General features: G+C 43.3%; 3 protein-coding genes across 10 annotated transcripts in view; 2 read left to right on the top strand and 1 right to left on the bottom strand.

The window, feature by feature from the left end:
* nicn1 (nicolin 1) overlaps positions 1–19135 on the top strand; it is a 19191-nt gene extending 56 nt beyond the window's left edge. Inside the window, exons 1-8 of the mRNA XM_034586684.1 lie at positions 1–96; positions 2087–2236; positions 3419–3598; positions 4007–4120; positions 4648–4716; positions 4874–4978; positions 5295–5436; positions 19125–19135. The exon at positions 1–96 is cut by the window's left edge and continues 56 nt beyond it. Of these exons, the coding sequence (XP_034442575.1) occupies positions 2090–2236; positions 3419–3598; positions 4007–4120; positions 4648–4716; positions 4874–4978; positions 5295–5336 (657 nt within the window). The 5' untranslated portion in view covers positions 1–96; positions 2087–2089 and the 3' untranslated portion in view covers positions 5337–5436; positions 19125–19135. The remainder of the gene's footprint in view (positions 97–2086; positions 2237–3418; positions 3599–4006; positions 4121–4647; positions 4717–4873; positions 4979–5294; positions 5437–19124) is intronic.
* khk (ketohexokinase) lies at positions 5868–11934 on the top strand. Of its 6 annotated transcripts, XM_034586679.1 has the most exons (11): positions 5868–5884; positions 5967–6020; positions 6196–6306; positions 7043–7159; positions 7453–7587; positions 7749–7883; positions 9671–9743; positions 10008–10154; positions 10283–10371; positions 11159–11316; positions 11496–11934. In XM_034586679.1, the coding sequence occupies exons 3-11, from the start codon at positions 6209–6211 to the stop codon at positions 11618–11620; spliced, it is 1077 nt and encodes a 358-aa protein (XP_034442570.1). In that variant the 5' UTR covers positions 5868–5884; positions 5967–6020; positions 6196–6208; the 3' UTR covers positions 11621–11934. The 6 variants fall into 6 exon arrangements, with proteins under 6 accessions (XP_034442570.1, XP_034442568.1, XP_034442569.1 ...); XM_034586677.1 differs by lacking the exons at positions 5868–5884; positions 5967–6020 and adding an exon at positions 5899–5916; XM_034586678.1 differs by lacking the exon at positions 5868–5884 and having other exon boundaries at positions 6000–6018.
* pltp (phospholipid transfer protein) overlaps positions 12780–20000 on the bottom strand; it is a 9388-nt gene continuing 2167 nt past the window's right edge. For 2 of the 3 annotated variants that reach the window (XR_004613951.1, XR_004613952.1), the window contains exons 2-16: positions 19951–20000; positions 18805–18904; positions 18600–18728; positions 18307–18462; positions 18019–18082; positions 14937–15092; positions 14679–14855; positions 14507–14566; positions 14158–14322; positions 13996–14063; positions 13873–13915; positions 13728–13791; positions 13569–13645; positions 13292–13431; positions 12780–13155 (exon numbers count right to left, since the gene is read on the bottom strand). The exon at positions 19951–20000 is cut by the window's right edge and continues 86 nt beyond it. Coding sequence is in view for 1 of the 3 variants with exons in the window: in XM_034586675.1 (XP_034442566.1) it covers positions 13342–13431; positions 13569–13645; positions 13728–13791; positions 13873–13915; positions 13996–14063; positions 14158–14322; positions 14507–14566; positions 14679–14855; positions 14937–15092; positions 18019–18082; positions 18307–18462; positions 18600–18728; positions 18805–18904; positions 19951–20000 (1399 nt within the window). In the remaining 2 variants the exon portion in view is untranslated. The remainder of the gene's footprint in view (positions 13156–13291; positions 13432–13568; positions 13646–13727; positions 13792–13872; positions 13916–13995; positions 14064–14157; positions 14323–14506; positions 14567–14678; positions 14856–14936; positions 15093–18018; positions 18083–18306; positions 18463–18599; positions 18729–18804; positions 18905–19950) is intronic. The other variant, XM_034586675.1, reaches the window with a different exon arrangement.

The following is a 20000-nucleotide window of genomic DNA, read 5'->3' as shown; positions in this document are numbered from 1 at the left end:
TTAGCATTAGCATGTCAACATCTCCAGATTCTTCAGTCGCTCTCCTCCTGTTGTCTCGGACTTTCACCCACCGAGTCTCCTCCGTGATAAACTCAGGTCAGAACCGGACCAACACTCGGTCCCTTCACGGGTTTATCCGGTTTTATTTCACCGATAACCGGGGACCTGCCCGTTAGCTGCACTGCTAACTGCACTGTTAGCTTTGAATGCTAACGTCACGGTAACTACAGATGATGTTTAGCATCTAGAATCTGCTCCGTTCTAAAAACTGTGGATTCAAACCAGTGGAATTAAAATACCTGTCTGTGCCTGTTTCCACGATGCTAACATGATGCTAACATGATGCTAACATGATGCTAACATGATGATAACATGATGATAACATGATGATAACATGATGATAAGATGATGATAACATGATGCTAACATGATGATAACATGATGCTAACATGATGATAACATGATGCTAACATGATGATAACATGATGATAACATGATGATAAGATGATGATAACATGATGATAAGATGATGCTAACATGATGATAACATGATGATAACATGATGATAACATGATGATAACATGATGATAACATGATGCTAACATGATGATAACATGATGATAACATGATGATAACATGATGCTAACATGATGATAACATGATGATAAGATGATGATAACATGATGCTAACATGATGATAACATGATGATAAGATGATGATAACATGATGCTAACATGATGATAAGATGATGATAACATGATGCTAACATGATGCTAACATGATGATAACATGATGATAAGATGATGATAACATGATGATAACATGATGCTAACATGATGATAACACGATGCTAACACGATGCTAACACGATGATAACACGATGATAACACGATGATAACACGATGCTAACACGATGCTAACACGATGATAACATGATGCTAACATGATGATAACATGATGATAACACGATGATAACATGATGATAACATGATGCTAACATGATGCTAACATGATGATAACATGATGATAACACGATGATAACATGATGATAACACAATGCTAACATGATGATAACATGATGCTAACATGATGATAACATGATGATAACATGATGATAACATGATGCTAACACGATGCTAACACGATGATAACACAATGATAACACGATGATAACACGATGATAACACGATGCTAACACAATGATAACACGATGCTAACACGATGATAACATGATGATAACACAATGATAACATGATGATAACACAATGCTAACATGATGATAACATGATGATAACATGATGATAACACGATGATAACATGATAACACAATGCTAACATGATGATAACATGATGATAACATGATGATAAGATGATAACACAATGCTAACATGATGATAACATGATGATAACATGATGATAACATGATGCTAACATGACCAATCAATTGAATCAGTTAACAATGAGCTCAGTAAACTGGATTTCAATTTGAATAGATTTAAACAACTATTTTAAATGACTCCTCTGCTTCCTCTCTAATCCACTTTCATATGAATTGTACAACATGGTGACTATAACGATGTCATCAGCAATCAAAGAGTAAAAATACTGTAACTGAGCGTTGTGTTCATCTGTGTCAGGCATTAAACACTGGGGGATCTAAAACCATAATGTACTAAATGAGACGTCTCATGTCCGAGCAAACACTCAGAGAATACAAGGGAAACAGATCAGCTCAAGATACATGATCCATACATCTAAAACCTGACAGAACAAGTAAACACTGACCGGCAGGTTCAGGTCCTTCTTGTTATGTGATAACAGCTCGAACCACTGCAACACTGTGACATGTCCACCATCTGTATTAAGATGAGTAAATCAAACATTTTTAAATGAACCTAGTTATGTATGTTAAACTTATTCCAGTCCGACTAAAATATCATATGTTCTATGAGGGAAAGACTCCATATAGCACACTCAGTATGATTCAGTAAGAAACAGAGAACCAACCATGACACTTACAGTAGCACCCAAATGAGCAGCTGTTTTCACTGAGTTGAAATAGTGTGACTCCTTGTTTGTTTGCAGAAGATGAGCGGCAGCACTGATGAGGTCCAGGCCGTGACCTGCACCATCAAACCTCCGGTCTACCTGCAGATCGGAGAAACCAAAACAGATGCAGCTCACTCTGGTATCTGTGTGGTGGACGTCTCCCTGCCGTTTGGAAAACCTGTCAGTGTGAGTAGCGTGTTCTCAGCAGGTGTGTGTTCAGACTGTGTGTGAGGTGACAAAAACACACAACTCAAGTTCCCATGTGAACAGGAGAGATGTTTGACGGTAAATGTGTTTTTAAATGCAGTTCATACTCAGTGGCAGCTAGCAGCTAGTTAGCATGACTAGCATTGTTAGCACAGCCATGGCATGCTGTGTGTAGCCCATAGACTGTACCCAAGAGTGAAGCCAAAACATCTCAATCCTCCCCTTGTGGCCGGCTGCAGTATAGGTCATAACCCCCTCCTCCTCCATGTTAGCAGATGGGACATGGACCAAACTAAAAAAATCAAAGTAGAGGTTAAATAAATGTTTGTGTGGACATCATCGACCATTCACACACACATTCATACAGTGCATCTATGGGCAGCACTTCTTCTATGAGGGGTTCAGTATCTTGCCCAATGATACTTCGTCATGCAGATGGGGAAAACTGGGATTGAACTGCCGACCTTCTGGTTGGAGGACGACCCCTCTTCCGCTCATCCACAGCTTCCCCCGAGGACTTCATCCTCTACTCAGGACCACATCAGAAATTAGTTGTTGGCTGCAGCATTAATGTATAAAATCTCTGGTACATAACCTTTAAATATCAAGCGACATCCCAGTCGTGAGAGACACTTCAAACATTTTTGGCTCTGACCTACTTCTTGCACTGAGTCTTAATTAAAATCAGTTTTAATGCAGAGTGACTGACTCCTCATTAGTTGAAAACTTCAAGCTTCAAAGACGTCGGCCTGCAGCCAGTTTATCCATGAAGGAATTATCTCCACCACACTTTTCATGCTTCTCACTTCAGCTTTTCATGTGAAGACGGAGATTCAGCAAACTCACTGTTCCTCAAACAATAAGTTCAAACTCAGTGTGGACTGGAGGCAGCTTTCCTCTGGGCTCCACTTTGATTTATTGTGAAAGTCTTTATGTGTAAGTTCCAGCTCATCCAGCTGGTCAATAGAGATCCTCTTTATTTATTTCTTCATTTTGGAATGATGCTAAAAAGAGAATTATTTCCCTGCTCATGTGAATTTGATCATGTGATCAGATCATGTCATCAGATCGTGTCTCCAAGGGGCTTTATCTACGTCTGGACATGATACTGCTCGTACCTTGTGTTTTATTTTCAGTCCACGGTCACTTCCTGTCTTTCAGATTGAGGAAATCACCTTTAAGAATTACTACACAGCCTCTGTGAGTGTGCGCTTGTTGAGGAGGGGCTCCGGGCAGGAGGCCCCAGCCAAGTGGTGCACGGCTCTGAGAGACTTGCCCCTAATGAACAACCCCCACACCGAGGGGGGCTCCCAGGACTTCTATTCCATCCACAGGACTCAGGTGGGCTGCAGCGTGTGTGTAGGTTTGTCCTGCAGCAGAACTCAGATGTTCCTTCTTCTGAAGTGTTTCAACATTTTTAACATCCGAATAACTCCATTATTGAGTCTGTGTTCCTAGAAAAGGTGAAGTTAATAGTTCAGTTCATTTTCAGATGAATAAAATTCATTAAATTAAGTAAAATTATCGAAGGTTTTGGAGAAAGTGGTGAAATTGATGTACGTTGTAATAAAATTGAAATAATTTAGTATTAGGACAGTAATCCTTTATAATTTAACTTTGTACATCTTGATTTGTGTAGCTGTTAGTGAAACAGAACCTGCATCGATGCTGCTTCACTTTCACTCCTTCCAGACGTCTTCTTACTTTCTTTATCTTTGTTTCATTTATTCTTTATCTTCATCTGAACAGATGATGGAGGAGCCTGATCATGTGGTGTCTGTGCGACTGATCCTGAGACAGCCGTCCTCCGCCTGGTTGACCTTCAGCCTTGAAGACATCAAAATATTCCCCCACACGGAGCCGGTCAGTTTTCATTTTAGGTTTTGTAAACAAACATTAATCACTGACTCAATGAGGCAGAATAATTTATCTAATGATGTTTAAATGCCACGGACAGAAAAGCTTCAGTATAATATTCAGGAGTCTGTTTGATTTGTTGTGTAATTATGATTCTGGCTTTGTTGTATTTTTACCAACTTGAAACCAACTCAGTGATTCTTCAGTCAAAGACACGTCAGGTCCTACAGGACGTTTTATCATCATCATCTGTGTGGAAACATCTCTGTGCTCGAGCTCTGGAAATTTAGAAAAATAGCAGTTTTGAATTATTGTGATGGATTCAAGTTTTTCTTTGTCAAACACTGAAATTAATTCAGGTGAAAACCTTACTGATGTTGTACTGATGCGACCAGCAGATGGAGCCAAAGCAAAGACTTTTCAACTCCCACAAATATACAATTTTAACAAACAACTGTTTGAAATCAGGGTAATTGATGAAATGATTCCACAGTCATTTCAGCTGTGGACTCATTTTCTGTTTCTCCCTCCAGGATCCAGAGAAGGAGGTTTCTGATTGGCTGTCTGACCTGACCCTGGTCGACCAACACCCCGACCTGGAGGTAGACATTTTGTTTGAGTCAGACAAGGTTATCGTTGAGGGTCCTGGAGAAAAGAGTCGAGAGACTTAACATTTTATGACGAGTTCAACTTTTGTTCCTCTGACCAACGTCTGTCTTCCTGTGTGTCCTCCTGTCCATCTCCCTGTCTGTCTCTCAGGGCCTCCCCGACCCTCAGACCGTCTCGTCAAGCATCCAGCAGATGTGGGCACTGACTGAGGTGATGCAGACCAATCAGACGACGGCGTGCATCGGACGATTTGATGTAAGATCATCACCTCAGCGTCAGGCTCGTCTGATGAGGAACATTAACACAAAGCGCTACATTAGCAGCGTTAGCTCAGTCTTTATCGTGTCAATCACAGAAACAAGTAATTTACTCTTTAATGAGCAAAGTGCGTTACCTGTGGAGAACCTAATTGATTCAGATTACAGGGAGCGCTGATGGCTGTGTGGTCGCTGCTTCACACTGACAGACTTGTAGAGATGAGGATGCAGCTCCACGTGGTCTCATCACTGAAAGTCTGTGTGTTCACAGCTTTGAAAGAAATGAATGAAATCATGTGTGTCTCTGTCTCCAGGTGGACGGATGCTACGATATCAACCTGCTCTCTCTGACGTAACGTCGTCATCGAGCTCTCGCCTGCACGGGAAGTTCACTTTATGGAAAACAACAGTAAAAGAAGGAATAATGTTGAAGACGTATAAAAACAACTGTTGTATGTAACACTGATAAGATTCAGACATCTGCTTTGTTCTATACAGTTAAAATAAAGAATTTACTCAACACTTACTATACAAAGGAGTGTGTTAAACATAAGTCATTTATTTTGTATCATTTTCAGTGTGTGTATTAACTGCATCTACATTTTAACTGATGTAATTATTTATTGAACTGAACAACCTCACTGAGAACCACAGCTGTCGTCCTAAAGTAATCTGATTACTGCCACTGGCTGACATATTGTTTATATGTACAGAAGTTTCACTGAGTCTCACTCGTGGTGAAAACATCCAGACTTTCAATGTTCTTTTGAAAATAAACAAGAAGAAACGTTTATTTTTCATTTCTAATCAAAGTCGGATTTAAAAGGGCAGAATTCATGTGTGTGTGTGTGTGTGTGTGTGTCTGTGAGTGAGTCCAGCTGTGTGTGTGTGTCTGTCTGTGAGTGAGTGTGAGTCCAGAGTCCAACTGTGTGTGTGTGTGTGTGTGTGTGTGTCTGTGAGTGAGTGAGTGTGAGCCCAGAGATCAGCTGTGTGTGTGTGTCTGTGAGTGAGTGTGAGTCCAGAGTCCAACTGTGTGTGTGTGTGTGTGTCTGTGAGTGAGTGAGTGTGAGCCCAGAGATCAGCTGTGTGTGTGTGTGTGTGTGTCTGTGTGTCTGTGAGTGAGTGAGTGTGAGCCCAGAGATCAGCTGTGTGTGTGTGTCTGTGTGTCTGTGAGTGAGTGAGTCCAGAGTCCAGCTGTGTGTGTGTGTGTGTGTCTGTGAGGCTCAACATGGAGAAACAGAAGAAGAAGATTCTTTGTGTTGGACTCGTTTGTCTCGACATCATCAATGTGGTCGAAAAATACCCTGAAGAAGACACCGACAGCAGGTTAGCAAGCTAATGCTAACACGCACACTGATGCTAACACAGACAGCAGGTTAGCAAGCTAATGCTAACACACACACTGATGCTAACACAGACAGCAGGTTAGCAAGCTAATGCTAACACGCACACTGATGCTAACACAGACAGCAGGTTAGCAAGCTAATGCTAACACACACACTGATGCTAACACAGACAGCAGGTTAGCAAGCTAATGCTAACACACACACTGATGCTAACACAGACAGCAGGTTAGCAAGCTAATGCTAACACTACTACAGACCGAGGCTATCCCACACACTGGTATAGATTGTTGATGCAGTGATGTCAGCAGTGTGTGTTGTTGCAGTGATGTCAGCAGTGTGTGTTGTTGCAGTGATGTCAGCAGTGTGTGTTGTTGCAGTGATGTCAGCAGTGTGTGTTGTTGCAGTGATGTCAGCAGTGTGTGTTGTTGCAGTGATGTCAGCAGTGTGTGTTGTTGCAGTGATGTCAGCAGTGTGTGTCGATGCAGTGTGTGTTGATGCAGTGATGTCAGCAGTGTGTGTTGATGCAGTGATGTCAGCAGTGTGTGTTGTTGCAGTGATGTCAGCAGTGTGTGTTGTTGCAGTGATGTCAGCAGTGTGTGTTGATGCAGTGATGTCAGCAGTGTGTGTTGTTGCAGTGATGTCAGCAGTGTGTGTTGTTGCAGTGATGTCAGCAGTGTGTGTTGTTGCAGTGATGTCAGCAGTGTGTGTTGTTGCAGGTGTCTGTCGCAGCGTTGGCAGCGAGGAGGAAACGCTTCCAACTCGTGCACAGTGTTGTCGCTCCTCGGAGCTTCCTGCAGCTTCCTGGGTTCACTGTCTGCTGGACCCGTGGCCCAGTGAGTAACCTTCAACATGTGCATCCATCACTATTCAACGACACATACAAACATAAACATCAGGTGGAAGTGACTCATTCATGTTTATCAGGGTCAAGTCCACGAATCCTCTGCTTTCTTCTCCTTTATTTCTTCTCGTTTCTTCTCCTACTCATCTCCTCTTGTGTTTTGGTTTGTAATGTCACGTCTCGTCCATGAAGAAGAATCATATCAGTGTAAAGTTCGGCTAAGGAAGCCGTGTTTGTACTTTGACTTTGGAGGACAGAGGAGATTAAAGAGTTTCCTGTGTGTAGTTTTATTTTGGAGGATTTTCAGAAACTCCACATTGACGTGTCTCTGGTGTCTGAGCATGCTCAGTGTGTCCTTCCAGCCTCGATGGTCATCAGCAACATCAGGACAGGAAGTCGCACCATCCTGCACATGAACAGGTTTGTCTGTAGCTAACGGCTTCTGTTTCAGGAACATCATCGTTGTCATGGAGATGCTCCGCCCCACTCCTGTTCCACCAATCAGAGCACAACTACCTGTGCGTATGGGTGGTTTTACTTTGAAGGATCGAGCTGATGTGTTTCCTGTCTCTCTGGTTCAGTTTCATCATGGCTGATTTCACGCTCCGTGCCGTCGATGTGTCGGCTGTGATCTGGCAGGTCAAAGGTCAAACTCCGTGTGCGTGTTGTGTGGTTTGTCCGTCAACTGGATCTCGAACCGTTGTTCTCTCCGACATGTAAGACATCCTGACGAAGAGTGGGGTCGCAGCGTTCACTAAACACCTGTCAGTCAGACTTTGTTACCATGGAGATAGATGGTGTGTCCACTCTGAATTCATCAGCTGATCAGGAGTGAAATATATATTAATACTCAAACCCCATAAGAAAATAATCCTGAATTAAAGTTCAAGACTTCTTCCAACCGAGCTGTTTTCATAAAGAGTTTATCAGTTATTTGTTGATAATGAATCAAATCTAACAGCTTGATTTATATGATCTGCAGGAACAGACGTTACATCAGGATCATGTTTAACAGACCTGAGAGAAACATCAGGACTGTTTGTGTCTCTGTCAGCGTCCGGTCGATGATGTCGCTGGGTTTACGCTCATCTGATTGGTCCGTGAACCTGCTCCAGGTTAGACGTCCAGCATCAGTTACCATGGTGATTCACTTTGGTAGGAAGTGAACCAGCTTCTGACAATTAACATAAGAATAATTAAATCTAAATTAAATCTTAGAATAAAAGCATAAGCGTGCGTGTGAGATCTACTTCCTGTTGACGGGTGAAGCATCTCACTTTGATCAATAAGAATAACAACAATAATAGGAGTAATCTGATTACATTTCAATTCATTGTCAGCCGCTGTTTTTCATCAGTTTGACAAAACCAACCCTCTGAGGTGTTTAGTGAACGTTGTCTGACACGACTGCAGGAAGCACAAACTCCTGATCCTGAATCTGATTCTGAATCTGGTCTAATCACACGTGGTCCCACGACTCGTCCTGATCCTGAACCGATGCACCGCCGTCAGCATCAGGTCCCATCAGACCGAGCGGCAGGTAGAAAGCAGAGGAACAAACTGAAGTAACATGATTTACAAAAACACATCAGTCTGTTCTCATATTCACACATGGTTAGCTTAGCTTAGCATAAACACTGGAAGCAATTAGCCTGACCCTGTGTAGGTTTGGGTAAAAGAACCAAACTAATGTGTCATTTTCTATCTCTTCTGTTTCTATGCTAAGCTAAGCTAACTGTCGGACTCTGAGTGACTGTTTCTTTAAATCTGTCAACAGATTTTCAGTTTGATAAACTTTGGGAAACCTATCTGTTTATTTTCCCTCAGTTTGAGTCTCTGCTGTGGTTTTATTGGTCTTAATTATTACTTTTTTAAGTTAAAACTTTACTATTATTTACAGACTAAAGATTCACCCGTAAACACATGGAGACAGAGGGACAGTAACACCAACTAACGATAACTAACTCTAACCAACAGTAACTAGCTCATGATGAGAGGGTAACACCAAGATTTAACACATTTAACACATTTAACAGGCGACATCAGCAGAAACAGGTTCTAATAAATATAATCCACAATAAAAAAATAGAGAAAAACTCCATTCTTTCTTTTCTGTGGGTTTAGGGTGATGATAAAGTTAAATATGATGAAGATGATGGTGATAATGATGATGAAGACGATGGAAATTGCTCTGTATGAAGTGACTAATAAAACATCTTATTTGGTTTCATATAATAAAAACTGACTTGATTTTATTTTTGGATCCATAAACAGAATCTACTCCTCAAAGTTCAGTTGGATGAATCGATTCCTCGTCGACTGATCAATCATTTATGATTCAGATCATTGATTAACGATGTGATGGATCAAACAGAGAAACTAACCAATTATTGAATTAATTATTTAATCAGGTTTAATTTAAAATCTGGAACCTTTGGAATCAATGATGTGTATGATTCTGTTGTGTCTATCAAAAACAATCTATGATGTCACTTCCTGTCAGGAACCTTCCTGATGTCACAGCAGCAGATTTTTCCAAAGTTGACCTGGATCAGTTCCAGTGGATTCACTGGGAGGTGAGAAGGACACGAAGAAGACAACTCACCTGAACCCACTGAAACCATGACCTCGACAAAATAAAGACGGAAAATTAACAAAAATTAGCTCAATCTGATGATAATGATTAACTGATAATCAATTAACCTTCCACGCTGTAAACATGTGCAAAACGTTTCTTTAACTAACATTACTTTGAAAAACTTAAACATTTTCTGACTTTATTACAGAGAGAAATATTCCAGTTGTATTATTCAGACTCTTGATTTATTTACCGTCTGCAGGGTCGAAATGCTGATGAGCAGGTGAAGATGATCGAGAGGGTGGCGAAGCACAACAGCACGTTACCACAGCAACAAAGGATTACTGTCTCCGTAGAGATAGAGAAGACCAGAGAGCCGCTATACCAGCTGTTTCCTCTAGGGGACGTGGTGAGAGCCTTAATGTGGACGGTTTTCAGGCTGTTTCAACTTCTAATGTCTTCGATATGATTCAAATAAATGTTAACATGTGTTTAACATGATAAAGATCAGGACTCAGGGTTCGACTCTGTCCACAGGTGTTTGTCAGTAAAGACGTTGCTCATCACTTTGGCTTCGAGTCGGCTGAAGCTGCTGTGAGAGGATTCTACAGTCGAGTCAAACCAGGGTGAGTGCAGTTTGACCTGTCTGTCTCTCACCTGTCTCTCTGACCTGTCGGTCTCTCTCTCACCTCTCTGTCTCTCTGACCTGTCTGTCTCTCTCTGACCTGTCTGTCTCTCTCTGACCTGTCTGTCTGTCTCTCTGACCTGTCTGTCTCTCTCTCACCTCTCTGTCTCTCTGACCTGTCTCTCTGACCTGTCTGTCTCTCTCTGACCTGTCTGTCTCTCTGACCTGTCTGTCTCTCTCTGACCTGTCTGTCTGTCTCTCTGACCTGTCTGTCTCTCTCTCACCTCTCTGTCTCTCTGACCTGTCTCTCTGACCTGTCTGTCTCTCTCTGACCTGTCTGTCTGTCTCTCTGACCTGTCTGTCTCTCTCTCACCTCTCTGTCTCTCTGACCTGTCTGTCTCTCTCTGACCTGTCGGTCTCTCTCTCACCTCTCTGTCTCTCTGACCTGTCTGTCTCTCTCTGACCTGTCTGTCTCTCTCTGACCTGTCTGTCTGTCTCTCTGACCTGTCTGTCTCTCTCTCACCTCTCTGTCTCTCTGACCTGTCTCTCTGACCTGTCTGTCTCTCTCTGACCTGTCTGTCTCTCTCTGACCTGTCTGTCTGTCTCTCTGACCTGTCTGTCTCTCTCTCACCTCTCTGTCTCTCTGACCTGTCTCTCTGACCTGTCTGTCTCTCTCTGACCTGTCTGTCTGTCTCTCTGACCTGTCTGTCTCTCTCTCACCTCTCTGTCTCTCTGACCTGTCTGTCTCTCTCTGACCTGTCTGTCTCTCTGACCTGTCTGTCTCTCAGGGCTGTCCTAGTCTGTGCCTGGGCAGAAAAAGGAGCAGATGCTTTGGGTCCTGATGATGTCGTCATTCATTCTGATTCGTTTCCTCCTGAAACTCTGGTCGATACCCTCGGAGCTGGAGACACGTTCAACGCCGCCGTCATCTTCACGCTGTCCAATGGTAGGACGATAAAACTTTACGATGGTCGGACGATACAACTGTGAATGTTCTCAGCGTTATCATTATCCACCTTTGACCTTCAGACTGATCCCTGATCAGGGTTATTTTGTTCTTTTTCGTTCAGTTATTTTCTCAAGGTCTGAAGTTATTATATAACTAATTATATGTTCTGTCTGTAGGGGGCAGTTTGCAGGACGCTCTGACCTTCGGCTGCAGAGTGGCTGGCAGGAAGTGTGGTTTCCATGGTTACGACGGCATCGGTGAACATTTCAAAGACGAGGAAAATTTAAAAGCTTTAAACTGAGTAAATAAGCATCAGTTAATTAATCAGAACCAGTTGTTTACATAACTGATCAATAAGTTGATCATTAACTGATCAGCTTCACTGAGAGATAACTATTAGTTAATATTAGATATTAGTGATTGGTTGATAATATTCATTTACATTTCCACTGATATTATTTTATATGAACCAATAACACGCTGCTGATTTAATGACAGGTATGTGTGAAATGACTGTTCGTCACTTGGTGGCGCTGTGACTTTAAATGAAGTAAAATGAGTTTGCTGCTGTATTTCTTCTAACGAGAATAAAATTGGACAAACTGATCAATTAACGTCTGAAGTGATGCAATTAATTCAGCGATCAGTTGTCCTAGTGTTTAAAATGTTAATCATTGTTTTTCCACTGGAGGGCGTCCTGAAAACCAACCAGCTTCCAGAGCACTGTCTGAGATTCAACCAATCACAAATCAGAATGAATATCCTCTGGCGAACAGATTCTCCTGGATCGTTTCTTCTGTTCTCTGGTTCATACACGTCTGAAGAGACTGTTCCCCGCTGTGGTGTTCCTCAGGGTTCTCTCTTAGGTCCTAAACAGTTTTAAATGGTCTGATTGCGTTTAGTTTAGATGACACACTGACACACACATTCACACATTCATCTATGAGCAGCGCCTTCTCACACATCACTCACACTCTGCCACAGTCAGGGGCAGTTTGAGGTTCAGTATCTTGCTCAAGGACACGTAGGCACACAGAAAGTGGGAAGTTTAAAAACAGGATGTTCCATCCGTGTTCTGGTTTAGGGTAATTAAACAAACTCATAAACTAAATACTTCATCCTGATATGAGGTCGAATTGGGATTTTTCTTTTCTTAAGAGCCAGAAGTGGAAAATGAACTTTGAGACCTTGATTTTTTCTTCTGTGTTCAAAGCAATAAAGTTATTTTGGTTTTGATAAACGTTACAGTTTTTTAGACTTAACTTTAATCATGTTCTTATAACGTCATATAAATATACTGAATATACATTTTATTGTTTGTTACATTACATTAATCGATTATCATAAATTGATTCATTTTACTGAAGTAAAAACATACGTTGTTCTGTGGTGTTTAATTAAATAAACTTTATTTATATTTTTTCACATTAACGCTGGAAAGAGAGCGTTGAAACACTCAGTCGGATTTTAATCATTTAATCAATTTGATCATTTGTACACTTTGAAGACGTTTCAGTATTTAAATAAAAAACTTTTGCTCCATTTAACTCACCAGGTTATCATCTAATACAGGTGTTGTGTTGCCATGGTTACAGTATATTAACAGGTAATGATCACAAAGGTTTTCTTAAAAGAACAAAGTTGTGTGATGTAACACGTTTAACTCAAAGTAGTAGTTTGACTGTCAGTCAAACCCGTTTACTTCTAGTGGAAACTAGTTAACTGGTTTAACAGTTCACTCAATAAAACTAAATATCAACTACAGTATAAAATCTAGTTGCACTGGTTACACTAACCTGACCCACCTGCTGGTCAACATGTGTCATTCAGAAAAATCTGCTCCAGTGGTTATTGGTTGCCATGGTTACATCACAAACCACATTGGAAAGTTGTGTGTGTGTGTGTGTGTGTGTGTGTGTGTGTGTGTGTGTGTGTGTGTGTGTGTGTGTGTGTGTGTGTGTGTGTGTGTGTGTGTGTGTGTGTGTGTGTGTGTGTGTGTGTGTGTGTGTGTGTGTGTGTGTGTTAGACGTCTGGTTCCGTCTCATTGCTTCCTGAGATCATTTCTCTCAGGCCTTTGCTGAAGTGAAGATTCGCTCCGATCACTATGAAACCCTGAAAAACACAGTGATCACTTTATTAGGAACATTATTGTTGATCACTTATCTAATGGACCAATCACGTGGCAGCAGAGCCAGTGAAACGTTCTAACTTTCTCATGTATGATCAAATGTTTATATTGTTGAACTTACATTGTGATATTCAACCACCTCCTCTATGAAATCCATCCCATCAGCGAGAGGAATCCGAACGCCTCGCTTCGTCCAGTCTACACACACACACACACACACAGTTAGTTTTACAGTGTAACATTAGATTCATGGTCTCCAATTGATGGATCAGTTTCTTACTGTTGATTAAAGGAACCACAGAGATCTGTAACATGGTCTTTAGAGGAGCCTGCAGAGGAATCAACTGACAGACAGACAGACGTATTTACTGTGTTGTTGTTAATAAATATATTAAAGAATAAATACATATTTGTATTAAACTTACAGCCAGAGACTCCAGAGCTGATTGATTAGAGAAGATTTTAAACCTGAAACATAAAAGAATTTAACTGTTAAAACACACATCCTGTTTCAGAATAAAAGCCTCAGCGTGTGTGTGAGTGTGTACCTGCGGAGGTCGGCGTGAACAGCCAGACGTTTTCCTTTTACAGAAACTTTGGCGTTAAACTTTGTTTCCTGTAGAAGAAGAAAACATAAATAAAAGACTTTTCAACATAAAGAGTGTGTGTGTGTGTGTGTGTGTGTGTGTGTGTGCGTGTGCGTGTAGTACCATGGTCAGGCTGCTGAGCTGCACCGGAGGCTGACCTGGAGGCAGCACCATCACCTTCACAATAGCCGTCATGACGACCGTTGCTCCTGACGTCTTAATGGAAGTTTTTGGAGGAGAGTTGACGGCGAGTTGAAGCGACATCGGAGCATCCATCAGAGCCGGGTTCTACACAGAACACGTGAGACAAACATTACAGAGGAGCGGTTCTACACAGAACCATCTACCAACAGAATGACACCTGCTCCACCTTCATATTAATCATTAATAAACAGCTGGAGTTTCCTCTGGAGACCACGAACTTCTCATGGTCTCTGATTGTTCTGTTCCTCTCTTGTCTGTGTTCACTCACCATCATCATGATGACTCCAAAGTAAGTGGTTCTCAACAACATCTCCAGATCTTTAGGCATCTGAAAGACAGACAAACATGAAGGTCACTGCCCTCTGAGAAACTAGAAAACCTCGTATGGGGACAGGGTTTAATGGTCTGTGGTGGTTTTCAGGGTCTGTGGTGTTTGTGACCTTCTCATTGATTATGTGCATCTGGAAGACTTCTGCTTTGTGGTACGCGAACATTCCGCTGTCGAAGAAGAACTCAGAGAGAGCGAGGTAAACCATCCGGTCGTAGTCTCTGATGACCGGGTCGACAGCGTTGTTCACCAAAGTGTCGTTCGGATCACGCAGCTCGAAAAACATCCCCTGAAGACAAAACATGTCCATGTTCACGTCACGCGGTCATATGAAACAAACAATATGATGAAACACAAGTCGACGTCTGACCCTGAAGTTCATGTCCAGGCTCCTGGACGTCACCAAGGGATCATCGATCAGAGAATAATCGATTCCAATAAACCGATCAACCTCCGTCTTCACAGGGATCGTCTCCAACATCGAGTTAACGTGAACCAGGGCAGCGTGATCCAGAGCCGGACAGATCTGAGAGACAGACGGGTGAGAGAGACAGACAGGTCAGAGAGAGAGACAGGTGAGAGAGACAGACAGGTCAGAGAGAGAGACAGACAGACAGGTGAGATAGAGAGAGAGACAGATCTGAGAGAGAGACAGGTGAGATAGAGAGAGAGACAGATCTGAGAGAGAGACAGACAGGTCAGAGAGAGAGAGACAGATCTGAGAGAGAGACGGGTGAGAGAGACAGACAGGTCAGAGAGAGACAGACAGGTCAGAGAGAGACAGATCTGAGAGAGAGACAGACAGGTCAGAGAGAGACAGATCTGAGAGAGAGACAGATCTGAGAGAGAGACAGGTCAGAGAGAGAGACAGACAGGTGAGAGAGACAGATCTGAGAGAGAGACAGACAGGTCAGAGAGAGAGACAGACAGGTGAGATAGAGAGAGAGACAGATCTGAGAGAGAGAGAGAGAGAGAGACAGATCTGAGAGAGAGACAGATCTGAGAGAGAGACAGGTCAGAGAGAGAGACAGACAGGTGAGAGAGACAGACAGGTGAGATAGAGAGAGAGACAGATCTGAGAGAGAGAGACAGGTCAGAGAGAGAGACAGACAGGTGAGATAGAGAGAGAGACAGATCTGAGAGAGAGACAGATCTGAGAGAGAGACAGACAGGTGAGATAGAGAGAGAGACAGATCTGAGAGAGAGACAGGTCAGAGAGAGAGACAGACAGGTGAGAGAGACAGATCTGAGAGAGAGACAGACAGGTGAGAGAGAGAGAGAGAGAGAGAGAGACAGATCTGAGAGAGAGACAGACAGGTGAGAGAGAGAGAGAGACAGATCTGAGAGAGAGACAGACAGATCAGAGAGAGAGAGAGACAGATCTGAGAGAGAGACAGATCTGAGAGAGAGACAGACAGGTGAGAGAGACAGACAGGTGAGATAGAGAGAGAGACAGATCTGAGAGAGAGACAGACAGGTCAGAGAGAGAGACAGACAGGTGAGATAGAGAGAGAGACAGATCTGAGAGAGAGACAGACAGGTGAGATAGAGAGAGAGACAGATCTGAGAGAGAGACAGGTCAGAGAGAGAGACAGACAGGTGAGAGAGACAGACAGGTGAGATAGAGAGAGAGACAGATCTGAGAGAGAGACAGACAGATCAGAGAGAGAGAGAGACAGACAGGTGAGATAGAGAGAGAGACAGATCTGAGAGAGAGACAGGTCAGAGAGCGAGACAGACAGGTGAGAGAGACAGGTCAGAGAGAGACAGACAGGTGAGAGAGAGACAGACAGGTCAGAGAGAGAGACAGGTGAGAGAGAGAGACAGACAGTTGAGAGAGAGACAGGTCAGAGAGACAGACAGGTCAGAGAGAGACAGACAGGTGAGAGAGAGACAGACAGGTCAGAGAGAGAGACAGGTGAGAGAGACAGACAGGTCAGAGAGAGACAGACAGGTGAGAGAGAGACAGACAGGTCAGAGAGAGACAGACAGGTGAGAGAGAGACAGACAGGTCAGAGAGAGAGAGACAGACAGGTGAGATAGAGAGAGAGACAGACAGGTGAGAGAGAGACAGACAGGTGAGAGAGAGACAGACAGGTCAGAGAGAGAGACAGACAGTTGAGAGAGAGACAGACAGGTCAGAGAGAGAGACAGGTCAGAGAGACAGACAGGTGAGAGAGAGACAGACAGGTGAGAGAGAGACAGACAGGTCAGAGAGAGAGACAGACAGGTCAGAGAGAGAGACAGGTCAGAGAGACAGACAGGTGAGAGAGAGACAGACAGGTCAGAGAGACAGACAGGTGAGATAGAGAGAGAGACAGACAGGTGAGAGAGAGACAGACAGGTCAGAGAGACAGACAGGTGAGATAGAGAGAGAGACAGACAGGTGAGAGAGAGACAGACAGGTGAGAGAGAGACAGACAGTTGAGAGAGAGACAGGTCAGAGAGACAGACAGGTGAGATAGAGAGAGAGACAGACAGGTCAGAGAGAGACAGACAGGTGAGAGAGAGACAGACAGGTCAGAGAGAGAGAGACAGACAGGTGAGAGAGAGACAGACAGTTGAGAGAGACAGACAGACAGGTCAGAGAGACAGACAGGTCAGAGAGAGAGAGAGAGACAGACAGGTCAGAGAGAGACAGACAGGTGAGAGAGAGACAGACAGTTGAGAGAGACAGACAGGTCAGAGAGACAGACAGGTCAGAGAGAGAGAGAGAGACAGACAGGTCAGAGAGAGAGAGAGAGACAGACAGGTCAGAGAGAGACAGACAGGTGAGAGAGAGAGAGACAGACAGTTGAGAGAGACAGACAGGTCAGAGAGAGACAGACAGGTCAGAGAGACAGACAGGTCAGAGAGAGAGAGAGAGACAGACAGGTCAGAGAGAGACAGACAGGTGAGAGAGAGACAGACAGTTGAGAGAGACAGGTCAGAGAGACAGACAGGTCAGAGAGAGACAGACAGGTGAGAGAGAGACAGACAGTTGAGAGAGACAGGTCAGAGAGAGAGAGAGAGACAGACAGGTCAGAGAGAGACAGACAGGTGAGAGAGAGACAGACAGTTGAGAGAGACAGGTCAGAGAGACAGACAGGTCAGAGAGAGACAGACAGGTGAGAGAGAGACAGACAGTTGAGAGAGACAGGTCAGAGAGAGAGAGAGAGACAGACAGGTCAGAGAGAGACAGACAGGTGAGAGAGAGACAGACAGTTGAGAGAGACAGGTCAGAGAGACAGACAGGTCAGAGAGAGACAGACAGGTCAGAGAGACAGACAGGTCAGAGAGAGAGAGAGAGACAGACAGGTCAGAGAGAGACAGACAGGTGAGAGAGAGACAGACAGTTGAGAGAGACAGGTCAGAGAGACAGAGAGAGACAGACAGGTCAGAGAGAGACAGACAGGTGAGAGAGAGACAGACAGTTGAGAGAGACAGGTCAGAGAGACAGACAGGTAACAGACCTTTTGATTGAGGATGAAGCGCATGCCTGTCGTCAGAAAACTTGCCAGGAAGTCATAAACTTTCCTGAAAAAAGAAAAGATGACAGACAGGTTTCTGATTGGTCCACTGGAGGGTCACATGACTGAATGTTCAGACAGACCAGGTGCAAACATCTGGATCAGTGGAACGAGCTGTGAGAAGTGTGCTGACATCTCAATGTGACTTTAAACTAGAAGTGTTCAGTGTCAGAATCCCTCCATCGTCCTGTAAACGACGTTTAGTGAATATTAACGATGTCAGTGTTTTACCCGAGCGTTCCGCTGAACTTTGCTTTCATTTTGGAGATTCTGGCGTCGCAGGTGATGTTGTTGATCTTCAGTCGTCCTTCATCGTCTCGGATCAGATTCAGAGCCGTGTTGATGTTCACTCCTTCGGCCGAAGCGTTGATGTTTCCTGTGTCGTAGCTGAGACACGTTGTTAGTGATCATTACTGTGTTAACTGATGCTACTGGAGAAAACTGTGCAATCATAGTGTTGTGTACATCTGTAACTATATAATCTAAAACTTGTAGAAAACTCAGTGTTCTGTTGGAGAACTCACAAGAACCAGTAAAGGATCCGTCGGTGGAAACTCAATGTGATGGACGAGTTCTGAACATCGAACATCAAACCAACTTCAGGGATGAATCGTAGATCAGCATGAATCAGATTCAACTCCGTGATCTTCACACTGACGACACACAAACAGTGTTAATGAACGTTGTATCAAACATCACAGCTGGTGGTGCAGCGTTCCAGGTTCTTACTCAGTGATGGTGTACTGGAACCGTCCCTCTTTGCCCCTCATCTCCGGCATGCTGATGTTACTGATCTCCTCTTCAACAAACTTCTGAGTTTCAAACTTCACTGAAAACACAAAACACACCGTGTAGTGGCCATCTGTCTAAAGAGGTTTCCGTCAAATAATAATAATAATAATAATAATAATACTTCACTTCAGTGATGTTTGGTTAAACAAAGACAAGTCATTTTATCCACTGGGATCCGATGAACATACACACGGGGGCGCTGTGGGGAACTGGTTTTGTTACTTTGATCTGTCCAGTCCTTTTATAAATGAAGCGAGGACACCTTCAGGCCAGAAAAGGAACAAACATCTGGATTCACCTATTGTCCCATTTCTCTATGTGATGTCGGGGTAGTGGCATCTTGACCATCGAACACCCCTTCAACCGCAGTGTGTTCAGGACCCCCCCTAAAAACCAAGGGGTCGACAGAAACTCCCAAACCCGAACGGATGAAGTGAATTAACAAGGCGACCGGATAAAATGCTCATAAATGTAAATATGAAATCTTCAAATTAACCATGAAAAAAATGTTTAAACCCAGCAGAATATTTTTGTTTAATCCAGTAGCAAAATACAATGTGATCAAATCGCTGTAAGAAACGTTTTTAGGAAAATCGCTATTCAGACTGAGTGAGAGCAACGAGTTACGTTTGTTACTCATGAGTCCGGTGAATGAAAAACGTCCCCGCTCATGTTTTAAGGTTTTCAGAGAGGGGCAGAAGTTTCTATGGACAGAAAGACTGATCAAATATGACGCCGAGATCTCTGGGATTGGACCGTACAGCTGGAGGAAGGGAGCCAACAGTGAGTAACCTCGGGGTCATTGACAAGGACCTCGGTCTTGTTTGTGTTTAACTGCAAACAGTTGTTGGCCTTCCGATCCGTCATGGCATCAGACTGCTGTGCGTACCACTCTGGTTCTAGAGGGCTCTTCCAGTTCCTCATTGTGGGAACTGTTGGTTTCTCTATCATTTTGTCTGGACCCTGCTCAACCTTCTGGTCCTCAGATAAGAGACTGGTGTGGTTTATATCTAGATTATAGTTTTATCTGGATTAGATCTTAAATATAGTTTGTTGTTAAAACCTTGATTAAAATGTACTCACGCATCTCCAGTCCTTTGTCAGTGATGCGGATTTTGCAGCCAGCAGGCTCT

Source organism: Hippoglossus hippoglossus, chromosome 5 (assembly GCF_009819705.1).
Source record: "Hippoglossus hippoglossus isolate fHipHip1 chromosome 5, fHipHip1.pri, whole genome shotgun sequence".
In the NCBI taxonomy this organism is placed as follows: domain Eukaryota; kingdom Metazoa; phylum Chordata; class Actinopteri; order Pleuronectiformes; family Pleuronectidae; genus Hippoglossus; species Hippoglossus hippoglossus.
The sequence above is the reverse complement of the archived record's forward strand: the minus strand, read 5'-3'. Positions and strand labels throughout refer to the sequence as shown.